Source organism: Salmo salar, chromosome ssa01, assembly GCF_905237065.1.
Source record: "Salmo salar chromosome ssa01, Ssal_v3.1, whole genome shotgun sequence".
Lineage (NCBI taxonomy): Eukaryota > Metazoa > Chordata > Actinopteri > Salmoniformes > Salmonidae > Salmo > Salmo salar.
In genome coordinates this window covers 149,842,597-149,858,342 of record NC_059442.1, presented here as the reverse complement: position 1 = coordinate 149,858,342, position 15,746 = coordinate 149,842,597, and the positions used below count along the sequence as shown (strand labels likewise).

At 42.7% G+C, this 15,746-nt stretch overlaps 1 protein-coding gene and 1 non-coding gene across 2 annotated transcripts; both read right to left on the bottom strand.

Moving 5' to 3' along the window:
- Positions 1–119: 119 nt before the first annotated feature.
- trnag-ccc (transfer RNA glycine (anticodon CCC)) lies at positions 120–190 on the bottom strand. The gene has a single exon. It is a non-coding gene; the product is annotated as a tRNA-Gly (tRNA).
- Positions 191–967: 777 nt separating this feature from the next.
- dtwd2 (DTW domain containing 2) lies at positions 968–15,490 on the bottom strand. Its single transcript, XM_014138089.2, has 6 exons — positions 15,224–15,490; positions 12,970–13,060; positions 6,886–6,980; positions 6,559–6,796; positions 4,819–4,950; positions 968–1,395 (listed from the first exon to the last, which is right to left on the bottom strand). Exons 1-6 carry the CDS (start codon positions 15,412–15,414, stop codon positions 1,216–1,218), a joined length of 927 nt encoding a protein of 308 aa, XP_013993564.1. The 5' UTR covers positions 15,415–15,490; the 3' UTR covers positions 968–1,215.
- Between the last annotated feature and the right edge of the window lie 256 nt (positions 15,491–15,746).

Here is a 15,746-nt window from a genome sequence, read left to right as displayed (position 1 = left end):
AGTTGTAATGCAACGATTGATTAACAGTAACATATGATTTGTGCTATGCATGGTGGATATTTGTTTTTATGTGTATGTAAAATGCAGGACAAAATTGTGATCGAATGTAACAAAATACGTGCGCCGCCCGGGAATCGAACCCGGGTCGCAAGAATGGGAATCTTGCATGATACCACTACACCAGCGGCGCGTTACAGTGGTAGAGGATAATTCAGGTATTTAACCTGTACTGTAGTACTGAATAACATCCCTTCAACTGCAATTTTACATTTATTAATATGCGTTCCTCTTGTCAATGATTTTGAATGAGGCTGTGTTAGGTCAAAGACGGTTGGTTCAGGTGTCCTCACTGAAGTTCTATGCACCATCAGTGGTGTAAAGTACTTGAGTAACGTGACTTGCCTAGTTAAATAAAGGTTAAATAAATACGTTACTTGTAGTTTTTGGGGGGTATCTGTACTTTCTATTCATATTTTTGACAACTTTTACCCCTCTACATTCCTAAATAAAATAATGTACTTTTTACTCCATACATTTTCCCTGACACCCAAAAGTACTTGTTACACGTAGAATGCTTAGCAGGACAGGATCATTCACATATGTATGAAGAGAACATCCCTGGTCATCTCTTCTACCGCTGATCTGGCGGACTCACTAAACACAAACGTAAATGTCTGAGTGTTGGAGTGTGCCCCTGACTATCCGTGAATAAAATAAACACAAGAGAATCGTGCGGTCTGATTTGCTTAACATAAGGAATGTAAAAAATATTTAAACTTTTGATGCTTAAGTATATTTTTGCAATTACATGTAAAACTAAATCATTTCAGACTTTTACTCTAGTAGTATTTCACATTAGTCGTTTTCTACTAAGGTATGTTTACTGTACTCAAGTATGACAACGGGGTACTTTTTCCCACTACTATGCACCATGCCATCAAGTCCTACATAATGAAATTAGACAGCAGACACTTTACTTATTTATTTCAACACATGTATAAAAACAAATAAGACAATTTCAAATAACCACACATTGGATTGGAAATATAGGGGGTAGCCACACTGACCCAGGGGTCTGAATTTCAGTGCTCTGTACACATCTGGGTAAGGTGGAAGAAATGTTGATTAATCCAAATTGCACTCAGGTCAAAAGTAGTGTACTATATGAGGATAGGCCAGAGTGTTCTTTTATTTCATAAACAACCTAGTAGTCCCTCATCTAGGGCAGATATGCTGGTTAGTAATAAGATTCTCCATTCTCTTGATCTTGCGTTTGTTTGTGGGCATCTGTTTGTCGTAAATGCCGTGTCGTATCAGGTGTTCCTTGCTGTGGTGGACCAGGGCCCCATGCTGCAGCTGGAAAGAGCACAGAGCCTGCAGAGGCTTCAACAGAACCTGGAAGGGACAGGAAGAGAAAATGTACAGTCACGTACAGGCAGATTGCGGCAAAGGGCCATCCGCCATCATGGTGTGGGTCTGTAGCGGCCTTATGCTCAGGAGCAATGTTTGGGTTGTTACTCACAAAAAGTAATATATTATTCATTACGCGTTACTTCTTTCAAAAATAACTAATTACTTCACTTATTACTCTTTGGGAAAAGCAATTTGTTACACTACTTATTTTTTTACGTTACACCCCAAAATGTTACACGTCCTCACTAAATGTAAACAACGTTACGTAGGCCTATACACCAAAACAAGTACCTTAATAATGACAGATTCTACCATGGATAAGGGCAGCATTCGTCTACTACATACCCAGCGAAAAGCTTGTTCAGCTCTCCCTAATTTTAAACCCTGTCCTGCTGAATGATTAAAATCAAGCAATGGTTGTTTGAATGAGGTAGGCCTACAGACATCTTCAGCAGCGGTCAGGTCTCGGGGGGGGGGTCTTTCGATACGAGTTTTGTGTTGCCTTTGCGGAGTACTTCCACGTTGAGAAAGTCAATGTTTTAGACGCTTCTGTCATTTTTCCATCTCTCTCATTAAAGCAGTTAGTAGTAGTGGGTGCATAAACAGGAACTTAGTGAGACTGAGGACAAAAACAAATTTGAATCTGGGATGGGTTTAATTTATATATATATATATATAGCACCATTAGAGAGCAAATAATAATCACAAATATTTACTTGGATCAATAACTAATAGGAAGGGAATGATGACAAAAGTAACAACCTATTTATTTGATCAGAAACTATAATATTATTACTCAAATTGGAGCAGTAACTCCATTACATTACTGGTTACTATAAAAATTATATTATTACTGTAACACGTTGCTTTATAATACATTACCCCCAACACTGCTCAAGAGGGTAAGGTAAGGTGGGTAGAAGTCGTGAGACGTTATAGAAAGTACAGATAGAAATGGATGTTGTCTATTATGCAAACTGGAAACCATATATCTTGAGGCTGCATTTATTGTAGCTGGGGATTTTAACAAAGCACATTTGAGAACAAGGCTACCTAAATTCTATCAGCATATTGACTGTAGCACTCGCGCTGATAAAACACTGGATCACTGCTACTCTAACTTCAGCGATGCATAAATGGCCCTCCCCCGCCCTCCTTTTGGCAAATCCAACCACGTCTCCATTTTTCTCCTCCCTTCCGATCGGCAGAAACTCAAACAGGATGTACCCATGCCAAGGACTATTCAATGCTGGTCTGACCAATCAGAATCCATGCTTCAAGATTGTTTTGATCACGAGGACTGGAACATGTTCCCGGGTAGCCTCAGAGAATAATATTGACGTATACGCTGATTCGGTGAGTGAGTTTATAAGGAAGTGTATTGGAGATGTTGTACCTACAGTGACTTAAAACCTACCCTAAGCAGAAACCGTGGATAGATGGTGGCATTCCTGCAAAACTGAAAGTGCGAACCACCGCATTTAACCATGGAAAGGTGACTGGGAATATGGCAGAATACAAACAGTGTAGTTATTCCCTCCACAGGGCAATTAAACAAGCGAAATGTCAGTATAGACACAAAGTGGAGTCGCAATTCAACGGCTCAGACGCAAGACGCACAGTTGAAGTCGGAAGTTTACATACACTTAGGTTGGAGTCATTAAAACTCGTTTTTCAACCACACCACAAACTTCTTAACAAACAATAGTTCAGGCAAGTCAGTTAGGACATCTACTTAGTGCATGACACAAGTAATTTTTTCAACAACTGCTTACAGACAGATTATTTCACTGTATCACAAATCCATTGGGTCAGAAGTTTACATACACTAAGTTGACTGCGCCTTTAAACAGCTTGGAAAATTCCAGAAAATGATGTCATGGCTTTAGAAGCTTCTAATAGACTTATTGACATCATTTGAGTCAATTGGAGGTGTACCTGTGGATGGATTTCCTTCAAACTCAGTGCCTCTTTGCTTGACATCATGGGAAAATCAAAAGAAATCAGCCAAGACGTCCGAAAAAAAAATTGTAGACCTCCACAAGTCTGGTTCATCCTTGGGAGCAATTTCCAAACGCCTGAAAGTACCACGTTCATCTGTACAAACAATAGTACGCAAGTATAAACACCATGGGACCACGCAGCCGTCATACCGCTCAGGAAGGAGACGCATTCTGTCTCCTAGAGATGAACGTACTTTGGTGCGAAAAGTGAAAATCAATCCCAGAACAACAGCAAAGGATGTTGTGAAGATGCTGGAGGAAACTGGTACAAATGTATCTATATCCACAGTAAAACGAGTCCTATATCGACATAAGCTGAAAGGCAGCTCAGCAAGGAAGAAGCCACTGCTCCAAAACCACCATAAAAAAAGCCAGACTATGGCTTGCAACTGCACATGGGGTTATAAGATTATACTTTCTGGAGAAATGTCCTCTGGTCTGATGAAACAAAAATAGAACTGTTTGACCATAATGACCATCGTTATGTTTGGAGGAAAAAGGGGGAAGCTTGCAAGCCAAGAGCACCATCCCAACCGTGGAGCACGGGGGTGGCAGCATCATGTTGTGGGGATGCTTTGCTGCAGGAGGGACTGGTGCACTTCACAAAATAGATGGCATCATGAGAAAGGAAAATTACGTGGATATATTGAAGCAACAACTCAAGACATCAGTCACGAAGTTAAAGCTTGGTCGCAAATGGGTCTTCCAAATAGACAATGACCCCATGCATACTTCCAAAGTTGTGGCAAAATGGCTTAAGGACAACAACATCAAGGTATTGGAGTGGCCATCACAAAGCCCTGACCTCAAACCCATAGAAAATTTGGGGGCAGTACTGAAAAAGCGTGTGAGCAAGGAGGCCTACCAACCTGACTCAGTTACACCAGCTCTGTCAGGAGGAATGGGCCAAAATTCACCAAGCTTATTGTGGGAAGCTTGTGGAAGGCTACCCGAAACGTTTGACCCAAGTTAAACAATTTAAAGGCAATGCTACCAAATACTAATTGAGTGTATGTAAACTTCTAACCCAATGTGATGAAAGAAATAAAAGCTGAAATAAATCATTCTTTCTACTATTATTCTGACATTTCACATTCTAAAAATAAAGTGGTAATCCTAACTAACCTAAAACAAGGAATTTTTACTAGGATTAAATGTCAGGAATTGTGAAAAACATAGATGTGTGTATTAGGTAGTTGTGGAATTGTTAGATTACATGTTAGATATTGCTGCACTGTCGGAACTAGAAGCAAAAGCATTTCGCTACACTCGCAATAACATCTGCTAACTATGCATATCTGACCAATAAAATTAGATTTGTAGAACAAGTATGATTGTCTGTATGTATATATATATATATGATTGTCATGTCACATACAGTATAGGTCTATATGCTACCCACCTCCTGTATTGCTTCGTTCCTCTCTAGGATGGACAGGGTGACAGCAGCACACTCTAGGGTGGACAGGCAGATGTTAGATGGCTGAGAACGGATCACATACAGGCTAGTCTGCTCACTCCTGCTCAGCTGTACCTGAAATACACAACGCAGCAGACTCCATTTCAACAATAAAAATAACCAGACCGTATACTTGAAAGCCCTTGATTTGGCTTGTAGTTTGCACTTTTGGGACTATTGCATTGGCTCTATTGTACTTAATCAAGTACACCCCTGGTGTAAAGAAACCTGGTTCCATTATACTCAATCTACAGTGGCTTGCGAAAGTATTCACCCCTTTATTATAGCTGCGAGTATCTTGGGGTGTTTCTATAACCTTGGCACATCTAGTCACTGGGATTTTTGCCCATTCTTCAAAGCAAAACTGCTCCAGCTCCTTCAAGCTAGATGGGTTCCCCTGGTGTACAGCAATCTTTAAGTCATACCACAGATTCTCAATTGGATTGAGGTCTGGGCTTTGACTAGGCCATTCCAAGACATTTAAAGGTTTCCCCTTAAACCACTCGAGTGTTGCTTGAGCAATATGCTTAGGGTCATTGTCCTGCTGGAAGGTGAACCTCCGTCCCAGTCTCAAATCTCTGGGAGACTGAAACAGGTTTTCCTCAAGAATTTCCCTGTATTTAGCGCCATCATTCATTTTATTCTGACCAGTTTCCCAGTCCCTGCCGATGAAAAACATCCCCACAGCATGATGCTGCCACCACCATGCTTCACTGTGGGGATTTTGTTCTCGGGGTGATGAGAGGTGTTGGGTTTGCGCCAGACATAGCATTTCCTTGATGGCCAAAAATCTCAATTTTAGACTCATCTGACCAGAGTACCTTCTTCCATATATTTGGGGAGTCTCCCACATGCCTTTTGGCATACACCAAACGCGTTTACTTATTTTTTTCTTTAAGCAATGGCTTTTTTCTGGCCACTTCCGTAAAGCCCAGCTCTGTGGAGTGTACGGCTTAAAGTGGTCCTATGGACAGATACTCCAATCTCCGCTGTGGAGCTTTGCAGCTCCTTCAGTGTTATCTTTGGTCTCTTTGTTGCCTCTGATTAATGCCCTCCTTGCCTGGTCCGTGAATTTTGGTATGCGGCCCTCTCTTGGCAGGTTTGTTGTGGTGCCATATGCTTTCCATTTTTTAATAATGCATTTAATGGTGCTCCGTGGGATGTTCAAAGTTTCAGATATTTTTTTTATAACCCAACCCTGATCTGTACTTCTCCACAACTTTGTCCCTGATCTGTTTGGAGAGCTCCTTTGTCTTCATGGTGCCGCTTGCTTGGTGGTGCCCCTTGCTTAGTGGTGTTGCAGACTCTGGAGCCTTTCAGAACAGGTGTATATATACACTGAGATCATGTGACACTTAGATTGCACACAGGTGTACATTTAACTAATTATGTGACTGCTGTAGATAATTGATTGCACCAGATCTTATTTGGGGGCTTCATAGCAAAGGTGAAGAATACATATGCACGCACCACTTTTCTGTTTTTACATTTTTTAAAGAAGTCATTTTTTTCATTTCACTTCACCAATTTGGACTATTTTGTGTATGTCCATTACATGAAATCCAAATAAAAATCAATTTCAATTACAGGTTGTAATGCAACAAAATAGGAAAAGAGCTCCAAGGGGGATGAATACTTTTGCAAGGCACTATATTGTGCCCTGTTGGAGTATAGCTGTTCCACCTGTTTGGGCTGGTGGAGCAGGGTGTTTCTGAGGAACATATCTTTTGCCTGGCTCCAGGTGCCATCGATGATGATGACATTGGGTCCCACTGCCCTCACAAATTGCTCTCCCATCCTGTCCTGGTCTTCCTGGTCCCAGTCTTGTTTCTGGACTAGCTCCTCCAGGTTCTGAGCATCTGGTCCTGGGTACAGTATCAGGGTTCTGCTGTCTCGACACACTGCAGCCAGCTCTGGGTTCCTGTAAGGCAGAGAGAGAGGCAACATGTTTAGAGAGAATGATGTACATGTAATGTTCAGTATCGGACCAACATAAAGATAAATGTTTACCTCTCTTCATTGAATCTCCTTCCCACCAAGACCTTGCATTTTCCTGGGGGCAAACACGCAGCAAGGAGAGGAACGGTACGAAGCGCTCGACTCTCCTGAAAACACAGAGAAAATAATTTCCATTGTTATTTTTACTGACACTACCCAACCACACACACTGGATCAGAGGAGCATAGGGTCAGCTGCAGAACAGTAACCCTGAAGCAGTTTGGGGCCTTACTCAAGGGCTAAACTCAGGGTTGTGATTGAGTCGTTCCATAGGATTTTAATCACTTTATTAACGGACCCCTTGTGATTTGAACGAAACCTTCCATACATGTTTGCCCATGGTACAAGTGGTCAGAAAGTGACTTTTTGGACCTGAATGCCAAAACATTGAGGGGCTCAACGTTGACCCATTTTGTCTACTCCACCTACCATGAGACAGCCATGTCTTCATCACCGATTAGAAAAATGGTTGAGTTTGATATATACTGAACAAAAATATAAACGCAACATATAAAGTGTTGGTCCTATGTTTCAACTCCCCTCCAAGTCTCCGACCACTACCTTGTATCCTTTTCCCTCTCGCTCTCATCCAACACTTCTCACTCTGCCCCTACTCGGATGCTATTGCGCCGTCTCAACCTTCGCTCTCTCTCTCCCGCTACTCTCTCCTCTTCCATCCTATCATCTCTTCCCTCTGCTCAAACCTTCTCCAACCCATCTCCTGATTCTGCCTCCTCAACCCTCTCCTCCCTCTCTGCATCCTTTGATTTCCTCTGTCCCCTATCCTCCAGGCCGGCTCGGTCCTCCCCTCCTGCTCCGTGGCTCAACGACTCACTGCGAGCTCACAGAACAGGGCTCCGGGCAGCCGAGCGGAAATGGAGGAAAACTCGCCTCCCTGCGGACCTGGCATCCTTTCACTCCCTCCTCTCTACATTTTCCTCTTCTGTCTCTGCTGCTAAAGCCACTTTCTACCACTCTAAATTCCAAGCATCTGCCTCTAACCCTAGGAAGCTCTTTACTACCTTCTCCTCCCTCCTGAATCCTCCTCCCCCTCCCCCCCCACCCTCCCTCTCTGCGGATGACTTCGTCAACCATTTTGAAAAGAAGGTTGACGACATCCGATCCTCGTTTGCTAAGTCAAACGACACCGCTGGTCCTGCTCACACTGCCCTACCCTGTGCTTTGACCTCTTTCTCCCCTCTCTCTCCAGATGAAATCTCGCGTCTTGTGACGGCCGGCCGCCCAACAACCTGCCCACTTGACCCTATCCCCTCCTCTCTTCTCCAGACCATTTCCGGAGACCTTCTCCCCTACCTCACCTCGCTCATCAACTCATCCTTGACCGCTGGCTACGTCCCTTCCGTCTTCAAGAGAGCGAGAGTTGCACCCCTTCTGAAAAAACCTACACTCGATCCCTCCGATGTCAACAACTACAGACCAGTATCCCTTCTTTCTTTTCTCTCCAAAACTCTTGAACGTGCCGTCCTTGGCCAGCTCTCTTGCTATCTCTCTCAGAATGACCTTCTTGATCCTAATCAGTCAGGTTTCAAGACTGGGCATTCAACTGAGACTACTCTTCTCTGTGTCACGGAGGCTCTCCGCACTGCTAAAGCTAACTCTCTCTCCTCTGCTCTCATCCTTCTAGACCTATCTGCTGCCTTTGATACTGTGAACCATCAGATCCTCCTCTCCACCCTCTCCGAGCTAGGCATCTCCTGCACGGCCCACGCTTGGATTGCGTCCTACCTGACAGGTCGCTCCTACCAGGTGGCGTGGCGAGAATCTGTCTCCGCACCACGTGCTCTCACCACTGGTGTCCCCCAGGGCTCTGTTCTAGGCCCTCTCCTATTCTCGCTATACACCAAGTCACTTGGCTCTGTCATATCCTCACATGGTCTCTCATATCATTGCTATGCAGACGACACACAATTAATCTTCTCCTTTCCCCCTTCTGACAACCAGGTGGCGAATCGCATCTCTGCATGTCTGGCAGACATATCAGTGTGGATGACGGATCACCACCTCAAGCTGAACCTCGGCAAGACGGAGCTGCTCTTCCTCCCGGGGAAGGAATGCCCGTTCCATGATCTCGCCATCACGGTTGACAACTCCCTTGTGTCCTCCTCCCAGAGTGCTAAGAGCCTCGGCGTGACCCTGGACAACACCCTGGCGTTCTCCACTAACATCAAGGCGGTGACCCGATCCTGTAGGTTCATGCTCTACAACATTCGCAGAGTACGACCCTGCCTCACACAGGAAGCGGCGCAGGTCCTAATCCAGGCACTTGTCATCTCCCGTCTGGATTACTGCAACTCGCTGTTGGCTGGGCTCCCTGCCTGTGCCATTAAACCCCTACAACTCAACCAGAACGCCGCAGCCCGTCTGGTGTTCAACCTTCCCAAGTTCTCTCACGTCACCCCGCTCCTCCGCTCTCTCCACTGGCTTCCAGTTGAAGCTCGCATCCGCTACAAGACCATGGTGCTTGCCTACGGAGCTGTGAGGGGAACGGCACCTCCGTACCTTCAGGCTCTGGTCAGGCCCTACACCCAAACAAGGGCACTGCGTTCATCCACCTCTGGCCTGCTCGCCTCCCTACCTCTGAGGAAGCACAGTTCCCGCTCAGCCCAGTCAAAACTGTTCGCTGCTCTGGCACCCCAATGGTGGAACAAGCTCCCTCACGACGCCAGGACAGCGGAGTCAATCACCACCTTCCGGAGACACCTGAAACCCCACCTCTTTGAGGAATACCTGGGATAGGATAAAGTAATCCTCCTAACCCCCCCCCCCTAAAAGATTTAGATGCACTATTGTAAAGTGGTTGTTCCACTGGATATTATAAGGTGAATGCACCAATCTGTAAGTCGCTCTGGATAAGAGCGTCTGCTAAATGACTTAAATGTAATAAAAGATCTCAGAAATGTTCCATACTCACAAAAATATTATTTCTCTCAAATTGTGTGCACAAATTTGTTTACATCCCTGTTAGTGAGCATTTCACCTTTGCTAAAACAATCCATCGACCTGACAGGTGTGGCATATCAAGAAGCTGATTAAACAGTATGATCATTACTCACGTGCACCTTGTGCTGGGAACATCAAATGGCCACTCTTAAATTGTGCAGTTTTGTCACAACACAATGCCACAAATGTCTCAAGTTGAGGGAGCATGCAATTGGCATGCTGACTGCAAGAATGTCCACCAGAGATGTTGCCAGAGAATTAAATATTTATTTATCTACCATAAGCCGCCTCTAACATTTTAGAGAATTTGGCAGTACGTCGAACCGGTCCCACAACCACATGTAAGTCAGCGAAGAGCCGACTCCGGGATGCTGGCCTTCTAGGCAGAGTTCCTCTGTCCAGTGTCTGTGTTCTTTTGCCCATCTTAATCTTTTCATTGGCCAGTCTGAGATATGGCTTTTTCTTTGCTACTCTGCCTAGAAGGCCAGCATCCCGGAGTCGCCTCTTCACGGTTGACGTCGAGACTGGTGTTTTGCGGATGTTATTTAATGAAGCTGCCAGCTGAGGACTTCTGAGGTGTCTGTTTCTCAAACTAGACACTAATGTACTTGTCCCCTTGCTCAGTTGTGCACCGGGGCCTCCCACTCCTCTTTCTATCCTGGTTAGGGCCAGTTTGCGCTGTTCTGTGAAGAGAGTAGTACACAGCGTTGAAAGCGATCTTCAGTTTCTTGGATGGAATAGCCTTCATTTCTCAGAACAAGAATAGACAAGAATGAAATCAGCCGTTTTTTATGTTTTTATGTTATTTTAATGGACAATTTTTGTTGGCTTTTCTTTCAAAAACAAGGTCATTTCTAAGTGACCCCAAACTTTTGAACGGTTGTGTATGTTGTAGCTCAGACCCCATTTTACATCATCTGAGGTGTTTATGTTGTGTTTGTGTTAGAGGTCGACCGATTATGGTTTTTCAACACCGATACCGATTATTGGACGGCCCAAAAAAAGAAAACGATGCCGATTAATTGGCCGATTTTTCAAATGTATTTGTAATAATGACAATTACAACAATACTGAATGAACACTTATTTTAACTTAATATAATGCATCAATAAAATCAATTTAGCCTCAAATAATGAAACATGTTCAATTTGGTTTAAATAATGGAAAAACAAAGTGTTGGAGAAGAACGTAAAAGTGCAATATGAGCCATGTAAGAAAGCTAACGTTTAAGTTCCTTGCTCAGAACATGAGAACATATGAAAGCTGGTGGTTCCTTTTAACATGAGTCTTCAATATTCCCAGGTAAGAAGTTTTAGGTTGTAGTTATTATAGGACTATTTCTCTCTATACGATTTGTATTTCATATACCTTTGACTATTGGATGTTCTTATAGGCACTTTAGTATTGCCAGTGTAAAAGTATAGCTTCCGTCCCTCTCCTCGCTCCTACCTGGACTCGAACCAGGAACACATCGACAACAGCCACCCTCGAAGCTGCGTTACCCATGTAGAGCAAGGGAAACAACTACTCCAAGTCTCAGAGCGAGTGACGATTGAAACAATATTAGCGCGCACCGCGCTAACTAGCTAGCTATTTCACATCGGTTACACCAGCCTAATCTCGGGAGTTGATAGGCTTGAAGTCATAAACAGCGCAATGCTTGAAGCATTGCGAAGAGCTGCTGGCAAAACGCACGAAAGTGCTGTTTGAATGAATGCTTACGAGCCTGATGGTGCCTACCATCGCTCAGTCAGACTGCTCTATCAAATCATAGACTTAATTATAACATAATAACACACAGAAATACGAGTCTTAGGTCATTAATATGGTAGAATCCGGAAACTATCATCTCGAAAACAAAACGTTTATTCTTTCAGTGAAATACAGAACCGTTCCGTATTTTATCTAACGGGTGGCATCCATAAGTCTAAATATTCCTGTTACATTGCACAACCTTCAATGTTATGTCATAATTACATAAAATTCTGGCAAATTAGTTCGCAACGAGCCAAGCGGCCCAAACTGTTGCATATACCCTGACTTTGCGTGCAATGAACGCAAGAGAAGTGACACAATTTCACCTGGTTAATATTGCCTGCTAACCTGGATTTCTTTTAGCTAAATATGCAGGTTTAAAAATATATACTTCTGTGTATTGATTTTAAGAAAGGCATTGATGTTTATGGTTAGGTACAGTCGTGCAACGATTGTCCTTTTTAAGCAAATGGGCTTTTGTTAAATCATCCCCCGTTTGGTGAAGTTGGCTGTCTTTATTAGGAAGAAATAGTCTTCACACAGTTCGCAACGAGCCAGGCGGCCCAAACTGCTGCATATAGCCTGACTCTGTTGTAAGAGAAGTGACACAATTTTCCTAGTTAAAAGAAATTCATGTTAGCAGGCAATATTAACTAAATATGCAGTTTTAAAAATATATACTTGTGTACTGATTTTAAGAAAGGCATTGATGTTTATGGTTAGGTACACGTTGGAGCAACGACAGTCTTTTTTCGCGAATGCGCACCGCATCGATTATATGCAACGCAGGACACACTAGATAACCTAGTAATATCATCAACCATGTGTAGTTAACTAGTGATTATGATTGATTGATTGTTTTTTTATAAGATAAGTTTAATGCTAGCTAGCAATTTACCTTGGCTTCTTACTGCATTCGCGTAACAGGCAGGCTCCTCATGGAGTGCAATGTAAGGCAGGTGGTTAGAGCGTTGGACTAGTTAACCGTAAGGTTGCAAGATTGAATCCCCGAGCTGACAAGGTAAAAATCTGTCGTTCTGCCCCTGAACAAGGCAGTTAAGCCACCGTTCCTAGGCCGTCATTGAAAATAAGAATGTGTTCTTAACTGACGTGCCTAGTTAAATAAAGGTGTAAAAAAAAAAAAATATTCGGCCAAATCGGTGTCCAAAAATACCGATGTCCGATTGTTATGAAAACTTGAAATCGGCCCTAAATAAAATCGGCCATTCCGATTAAATCGGTCGGCCTCTAGTTTGTGTTGTGCCATCAGTTGAGACACAGCATACTCTTGACTACAGGGTGGTGTCATTCAAATCAAAAGGGGCGCAGTCAGAAAGTGATTTAAATCATATGGAACGACCCCCCCCACACACACCCCACCTCTGCAGGATGCTGTACGATGTACAGACACGTGGAGACCTCCAGGGGGTGGACTGGCAGGAACGGGCAGAGACACACCTTCTGGGGACGGCTGTTTGGAGAGAAGAGGAGAGGGTGAAGATGTGTCCCAAACAGTCTTAAATAACTACCTTCCTCATTGCATATCTTTATATGTGACTGCCAGGGAGAGGTGAAAGGTATAATTATGGTGGATGACTACTGAGAATTTGCTTTCACCTGTCCACAAATCAGTGTGTAGATAAAGAAAAGGAGAAAATGATTCAATACTGGGGTGGTATTCATTATGCTGATTCTGTTGCAAAATGTTTCGTCCAAACGGAAAACGGTTTGCAACAAAAACTAGAGTTTTGTACTGGACAAGTTCAGGTAGGTCATTCCCGTTAGCTTCCTGTTGAGTCTGGTAAATGGTATCCGTTGCAATACATAATCAGGGTTGGGGAGTACAAAAAATGGTAACTGTAATCCGTTACCAGAAAAAAAATACTGTAATCAGATTACCGATACTTTTGAAAAACTAGATGATTACTTGGAGGATTAGTTTTAAATTCAGAAAGGATGTTTGCGCAAAAAAAAATCTGTTTTCTAAATGACATTCAAATCAGCATTGAAAAAAGGCGCAAGTTTAAGTTTGTTCCACCTGAGCGAGTCTGACCACAAGTCAGACCACTATGATGACACACCAAATGTGTTTGATGGATCGCGGGAAAAGAGCATTAATAGGCTTTTGTAGGCTACAGTCCAAGCGATGTCTTATAATGGTGCGACTGCTGTCAGCATCCAAAGATAATCCAACTTGAATAAACGTTTGGAGGTAAGGATGACAGTAGCGGTGTAGTCTTTGGCGATACGGATATCACTTATTATTGATATCTACATAGCGCATTGATGTGAATCACACTGCTGCTCTTTCATTTAGCTATTTGCGCCTTACGGATTGTGGTTGTTGTGGATGGCTGTTCACAAACCTAAATGTGTATTTGAACCCAATAATGGTTGAATTCAATAAGTTTAAACTGTCTATCAATCATTGTTTTTGAAGCCAGTGGACAGCCAATGAAAAATACGCTCTTGCAACAGCTGCAAAATGCAGATCTAAGCCTATGGAATAAAAGTGGGGCTTTAATCTAATTTATGCTGATAAAATAAATCCATAGGCCTAATGGACACATGCTCAAACTTGCACACTTTTGATAGACTTAAAGGGGCAATCTGTAGTTGCTAAATCCATTTTGAGATTCATAAATATTATACCTACAGTACCAGTCCAAAGTTTGGACACATCTACTCATTGAAAAAAAACCAAGAAAAACCCTAAACAACAGAGTAGGGCTGGCTAATAAGTCCTTAGTTTTGGTGTCATGCTCAGGTAAAACAATTTGGGTAGTCTATATTTCCATATTTACAAGTCCTTATTCTTGAAGATCAAGGGGTATAACATTTATTGGAATGACTGGAATTCTGATAGACTTTGGTTTTTAATGTAAAGATATAATTTAATCGTATTATTATATGTAGTAGAAAGCAATGGGTTAGAAGAAGCCTACATAACCAACCCATAAAGTACAATTTTACATCCATATAGGGCCAGCTATGTAAACTTTGACATTGATTTATCCTGCAATAGATGTCGTTCAATTGATAACATACATTTTTGTCTTCTTCTAATGCCTCTTAAGGGGAAGGTAATCTAAAAGTAACAGAAATTAATCAGATTACGTTACTGAGTTTGGGGTAATCTAAAAGTTACGTTACTGATTACAACTTTGGACAAATAACTTGCAACTGTAACGGATTACATTTAGAAAGTAACCTACCCAACCCTGGACATAATGAATGAAGCCCTGTACTATTTGAGAAGTAGTCTACCCCTAGCCTTGCGAGGGAATCCTTCCACATGTCGTCTCGTTAGAAGCTTTTGAATAGTTCATGGAGAGAAAGAATATCCTCCTGTAGCTAGTTTGTCTCTCTTAGGCGGGTTGCCTCCAAGACTCCCACAGTGTACCACGGGTCTAATCATTCATCCAAACGGTTGCGTTTGGCATGCATTCGTGTAATCAATACACCCCAGCAGTATCTACAGAATTGTAACTGGATATGTGATGGTCCATTAGAGTAACTAGCTAATCCTAAATATTTGAATGATAAAGCTTTCATTCACATACTATCAATCAATGGCGGTGGCAAAGATACTGGTAACTTCTATATTTTATGGCGGTGCTCCCACTGAACTTACCAACATCGTAAACATGTGGGTCGTCTCTCGCAGACATCTACTGGCAGAGATCGCAGATCCCCAAAGCCGTCTTCGTCATCTTGCGAAGAAGAGCTGCCACAATTGGCAGATTCAACTGGAGCAAGAGGGTGGTTTAGAGAAAGATTTGAGAGACCTTGGCATGTTGTGTCCATTACAAATGTATGGAACATGAAAAAAATGAAGGGAAACTCCTATCAGCTTCTCGTCAGTAACACCAGAAGTACTTCCGGGTTACGGAATATCTGACATTTTCTAAATAAAAGTCCTCCACGTAATAGTAGGAAGGTGTCATTTACCTGTATTTATTCGTATGAAAAATAATTGTCTAAACATTAACAATGATTCATATTTGTTCATAAATTCATATTCGTTCAAATTTGCATTAAATGTGGGTTTTAAAACAGGTCCCAAGGTTAATTAAATGCCCCCAATGCAAATCACTGTATATCAGTGGAGGGTGGTGGGAGGAGCTATAGGAAGACGGGCTCATTGTAATGACTAC